This window comes from Astatotilapia calliptera, chromosome 13 (assembly GCF_900246225.1).
Source record: "Astatotilapia calliptera chromosome 13, fAstCal1.2, whole genome shotgun sequence".
NCBI classification, from domain to species: domain Eukaryota; kingdom Metazoa; phylum Chordata; class Actinopteri; order Cichliformes; family Cichlidae; genus Astatotilapia; species Astatotilapia calliptera.
Window position 1 is genome coordinate 30,326,170 of NC_039314.1, and position 6,000 is coordinate 30,332,169.

Here is a 6,000-nt window from a genome sequence, read left to right on the forward strand (position 1 = left end):
GGACCGGAAAAAATGCGCGTGCTCTTTGTGAGCTCGTTCCCGGCTCGTAACCAGCGCGCTCTGCCGTCGAGGGCGATCATTGGTTAAATGTGGTCATGTGACTGATGCAAGCCAGATCCTTTTATTTAGCAAAACTGTGATTAATAGTTAAATATTATTGTTGAGGAGCACAGACAGGACTCCGCACGCACACATTAAAAATTATTATTTTTTTAAAAGTTGCCTCAACAAAAGGGCACTTTGGGCACCCATCAGGAAAGGGGCGGGTGCTCAAGCCCCTCTAGCCCCCCCCCCCCCCCCCTGCACGTGCCTGATGTCGGCGTGGCGGCGCAGTGGTTAGCCTCGCAGCAGCAAGGCTGCTTGTGGTTGTGGCTGTGAGTCTTCCTCCGCAGTCCAAACACATGCATGTTGGCTTTACCCGTGACTCTGAGATGTGGGCCGGATAAAGTGCTCAGTGACGCTGGGTCTGAACCGGGCACGGAGAGCACAGCCTTCAGTGGGAAGTCGGATCCAGTGAACGATGTTGTGTCTGAGCGCGCTCAGTTGCGGCTGTTTGTTTCTGTGAAACACGACCGCTTCCTGTCCCCGCCGCCTGGTGACGGACTCATGGGATCAGGGAATGAATGTGATTGGTTGAAAAGGTGTTCAGTTGTGTCTAGAGCAGGGCGATATGGCCAAAAATATTTATCACGATATATATTTGAAAATTTGCGATAACGATATAACTGACGATATAATTGATGCGAGACAAAACACAACTCCACAACATTACTAGCGCAAAAAGACAACCTTCCATTTATTTTCACTTAAACAAGAAGCTGGTTTTTATGTACATTAAAGCTTTATAAAAATGTAACAGTGCAAATGCAAATTCCTTGCTGAAAGTTTAACCAAAAGGCATTTCCAGTAGAAATGGGCTGACATATCCTGAGCATAACCATGTATAATATCCACTGAAGTTAAAAGTGTGTGAATGGGTGGATGACTGGTTGTGTAAAGCACTTTGGGGTCCTTAGGGACTAGTAAAGCGCTATACAAATACAGGCCATTTACCATTTACCAAAAAGAGGAGCTTTGCAACATTAAACTGCAGTGTGCAGTATGTATTTTTCGGACCATAAGGTGCACGGGATTATAAGGCACATTAAGCGAAACAAAGCAGTCAGATAAATCAAACTTTATTAAACTCATTCTTCTTGCTTCCTCCACTTCTGTACCATTGATTCATTAATGTTGAGTTCTCTGGCAGCTGCTCTATTCCCATGTTGTTGCAGTATATTAATGACTAACCTCGTATTGTGGATGGATTATCTCAGTTGTTCTCCTGACTGAAGTTTGGTGTTTACAGCATCCTGCCATGCGATTGCATTTGTCTCTAACCATGAGGAACCTTCACGTTAACTTTTATAAGTGGAAAAGTGTTAGTGTTCGTCCTCCAGCTTCACTGTTTATATTATGCTAACATAGCTGTGTCGCTAGCGATCACGTAGCACATCATTATATACCAGCTAGCCCAACTTCAGTAACCCTACAAATGTCACTGCTGTTTAGTTTCCTGTCTTCATTTATGTTGGAAGTGATAGCAGAGCTGTACGTTTGAATTTTTTCAGAAATCTCTCAGTCAGAACATGCTATATCATGCTTAGGTAACTAGCGAAACTAGCGAGCTAACTTCCGCTAGCTTCCTGCTAACTTCTAACTCCGTTAAATGTAATCAGCAATGCTGATCGTTTTATTAAAGATGAAAGAATTTAGACAGTTTTTAACGCTCAGTGATGCTGCAGTGTTCGTTTGACCCGAAGCATACGGAGTTTAGGACCCAGATTGCTCCCAGATTTAAGAGCATCTTAGTCCGACAAATACGACAATAACGACGGCCGCTTGCATGTTCTGCAAAAAAAATGTGCTTTGTTGTGTATCTGATGGACAAACACCAAACCAGTTCCACATCACGGAAGTTGCACCATTTTTACAAACCAATTCTGGTTCATCTGTTTCACTCAACAATCGGCCATGTGCATGAAAACAAAGGCACTGCGCGTTTTACTCATATTCTATCGCGATAATTCATTTTCCTATCGTTGCCTAACATCATACCGGTATTACCGTGAACGGTATAATATGGCCCAGCCCTAGTTTTGTCCATGCAAACCTGAACGTGTCATTTCCTCTGAATGTCAGCTTTTGTAAAAATGTGTGACATCACAGTGGGCTTCTAACCCGAGTCCTCCAGATCAGACCAGAGCTCCCAGTTACTGCAGCTCAGCTTTTACCTACACGTGTGTGTGTGTGTGTGTGTGCGTGTGTGTGTGTGTGTGTGTGTGTGCGTGCGTGTGCGTGCGTGTGTGCGTGCGTGTGTGTGTGTGCAGGTGGCAGAGAGAGCGCTGTATTACTGGAACAACGAGTACATCATGAGTCTGATCAGCGACAACGCCGCCAAGATCCTCCCCATCATGTTCCCTGCACTCTACAAGAACTCCAAGAGCCACTGGAACAAGTAACGCGCACACACAAACCACTGATCAGCTCCGCCCACATCTTTGTTAGCCAGTCAGCGGTGTCCTGACAAAGACAGCAGGAGCGCTGATGTAACGAGTGTTCAGATCAATACTGAGCCAATGAGAGCTGAGCTTTGGAGGGTTAGGGTGAGGATGTGAGCGCAGGAAGCTGCTTGAGGCGCCCACGCTCGTTTTCTGTCCTGTGAGATCAATGATGTCCTGCAGGGTCCTCAGGAGTGACATCACAGGTGTGACATCACAGGAATTTGTGTGGTTTTCTCATACAGTCGTAAAAATAAGTTGATGAGCACATTTCAGTGGTGCAGCGAGCCTTTCATTTAAAACAGGAACTGGCCAAAACACTCCCTCTGACCCCGCCCACAGAGTTCAGTGTGACGATGAGGCCATCACAGTCCCGCCTCCGTCACAGACGTTACAAATGAATAAAACATAAATGAAACAAAGAGTCTTGGCTCCTGTTTGTTCTCGCTGCAGCTCACACTGTTTCCACACTGATCTTCCTCCTCCTCCTCCTCAGGACGATCCACGGCCTGATCTACAACGCCCTGAAGCTCTTCATGGAGATGAACCAGAAGCTGTTTGACGACTGCACGCAGCAGTACAAGGCCGAGAAACAAAAGTACGACTGGGATTCACACAGCTTTCTGCCCCTCTTCCTCTGCTCCTCTTTCTCACTGTGTGCGTCTCCTGCAGAGAGAAGTACAAGCTGAAGGAGCGGGAGGAGGTTTGGCACAGGATCGAGGAGCTGGCTCGGCAGAACCCTCAGGTACAGCAAGTACGGGGACGTGAAACGCTGCACACTGAGCCCTGCAGATGTGACTGACGCTGGCTTTAAGAAACAACTGCTAACGTTTCTGTCAGCGTGACGTCATGTGATTGGTTAGCTAACTATTTACAGGACGATACCGGGGAGAAAACTACCCGTCAGTGTGAGGGGAGCACTTTGTGCTGCAGCAGTGAGTTCATGTTAAACCAGGACACACTGTGTGTCTGTAGCAGGAGGTGGCTGTTCACTGATTTCACTCTGTGGACGATTTCTGTTTGATCGATCTGCAGATTAATCAGCTCTGTCCCCCGAGTCTCTAGAAGAAATGTGGGTCAGAGGTCATCGGGATTCCTCCCCTATTAACGTTTTGTGTCTCTCTTTACTTTCAGAGCAGTAAGCTCCACCCCCTACGCCCAGGACTCCACCCACAAGAAGAGGTCAGCTCCCAGTGTCTAATTAATGTGTGTATGTGACGATCCATGAGGATCAGGGCAACCTGTAACGTACGTGTGTGTGTGTGTGTGTGTGTGTGTGTGTGTGTGTGTGTGTGTGTGCAGTACATGGTGTACAGTAACAGCAGCGTTGCTGTGTACTCAATGGAGACAGAGACGCCAACAGCTGAAGACATCCAGCTGCTGAAGAAGACTGTGGAGAGCGAGGCATCACAGGTAGCACGCACACACACAAAGACAGAGTGATCTCACTCACGTCCTCGCAGACAAAATGCTTTAATATTCTGGTGTGACAATTTCTCTGTGACTTCCTGTTTGATGTGACGACAGTTTGATTCCGAACTCTTAGTTATAATTGCATCAATAAGTATTGTTAATTAAAAAATGAGATGAATATGAATATTATGAAACTTATTGTTAAAGATTTCCTGTAATTTTACATTTTAATGTTTGAATCAGTGCAAAAAAATCATTTTTAGAATTCGTTTCTCAGCGATTGTCTGACATTTTACTTTAAATATGAGAAAAAAAACATTTAAATCCCAGAGAATATTTTTATTGGTACATTTGTTTTTATTTAGAAACACATTTAAATTTACTTGAATTTTATTTTGAAAAATTCAAAAAATTAGTAATTTCTAAATTTAACGCCGACCAAGATTAATATTGGTTCAGTTTCAGAGAGTGAGTGAAATATTTTTAATCACTGAATCTTTGTGTGTGTGTGTGTGTGTGTGTGCGTGTGTGTGTGCGCGTGTGTGTGTGCGTGCGCGTGCGTGTGCGCGTGCATGCGTGTGTGTGTGTGTGTGTGTGTGCGCGTGTGCGTGCATGCAGGGTCTGAAGGATCTAAAGAAGGATAAGGTCCTGATGAGGAGGAAGTCGGAGCTGCCGCAGGACGTCTACACCATCAAAGCTCTGGAGGCTCACAAGCGAGCTGAAGAGTACCTGACGGCCAATCAGGAGGCTCTCTGACCAGAGGAGGCGGCCCCTCCTAATCCAGACTCCGCCCCCTTGCGTCCGTCTCCGTGGGGAGGAAGTTGATGCCGTCGTGGAGAGCCTGGTCCCGGGTCAGACAAGGGCGGAGCTGACACCGCCGCGTTCACCCAAAAAATAAAATAAAAATAAATAAAAAAATAAGAACGGCTCAGCTCTGCCCCCCGGTGGCCGACCACACGTAGGACACTGTAGAAGCTCCGTCCGTCCACCTGCTGTTTAAACTGTGTCAGCGGTCCACCGTGATTGGACATCAGCTTCATGTTGCACTAACACTCCCACGCCTCCACCCACGCTTTAACTCCTGCTGCTGTTTGTTCTGAACCCACATCAGGCACACCAACACATTGCCGGCAGCCCGTCCTGCCCCAGGACGCCATGCTGCGTGATCTGCAGCTGCTGTCTCTGCATTTGCTTTCTGCCCACACGCCTCACCGTTACTTTTACAATCGTCTTTGAATGCTTCATCCAGCGAGCCAGCAGCAGGTCAGCTGGTTCCTGTTTTTAGTGATCAGAACCATAGCAGGTTCAGGACAGCAGGACAGCGATGATCACAAACGCGCTAACAGATAAAAGTCGGCCGAAACGATCAACTAAAGTTTTTCAGAATAAGAGCATTAGCTGTAGCATCTGTACGCTTCAAACTAAATGCTTTTCATTTTCTATTTTTCAGAATAAAAGCATCAGCTGTATCATCTTCACAGTTCAACAAAAAGGCATCAGCTACAGCATTCTGACATTTCAGAATAAAAGCATGAACCGTGACAAGGCGGAGTTTTTTGTGTAGAGCCCCTTCCTCAAAAGGGGGGATTTTTGACCTAGTGTTTCCGTGGAAACGAGAAGTAGACGCAGAGTGGTCTGGGCTTCGCAGTGCTGCTGCAGCTCCTCACTTCTGTCCCGTTGCACCTGAACGCAGCGCTGATGCGTTCACTGACCCGCTTGGTTCTCCAACAGCGGATTCACAGCTCCGCCCCTGAACCCTAGCTCTGCCAATTGACTGCTAGTCTGTACGTCCGGCAGACTGAAGCGGGCCGATGATGATGTGGAAGACGCAGTGAATGTAAACATCCTATCAGGACCCCCCCAACACACACACACTGTGTATCTTTTATTTAGTCCAGCTGAGGGCGCCTCGCCTCAAGTGTTAGCCAGCAGCTCTTCGGGTTAAAGGTCAAACGCTTCTGATTATTGATCAGTTATTGATTGACTGCACTGGTGCCAGATGGGAGGGCCCTTAAAGAGGACACAGGAGGAAAGGTTAACGATGCCG

General features: G+C 46.8%; 1 protein-coding gene across 1 annotated transcript in view; it reads left to right on the forward strand.

Moving 5' to 3' along the window:
* ppp2r5d (protein phosphatase 2, regulatory subunit B', delta) overlaps nt 1-5,422 on the forward strand; it is a 30,997-nt gene extending 25,575 nt beyond the window's left edge. Inside the window, exons 12-17 of the mRNA XM_026189789.1 lie at nt 2,370-2,497; nt 3,037-3,138; nt 3,213-3,285; nt 3,675-3,722; nt 3,843-3,953; nt 4,572-5,422. Coding sequence (XP_026045574.1) covers nt 2,370-2,497; nt 3,037-3,138; nt 3,213-3,285; nt 3,675-3,722; nt 3,843-3,953; nt 4,572-4,709 — 600 coding nt within the window. The 3' untranslated portion in view covers nt 4,710-5,422. The remainder of the gene's footprint in view (nt 1-2,369; nt 2,498-3,036; nt 3,139-3,212; nt 3,286-3,674; nt 3,723-3,842; nt 3,954-4,571) is intronic.
* Nucleotides 5,423-6,000: the final 578 nt, after the last annotated feature.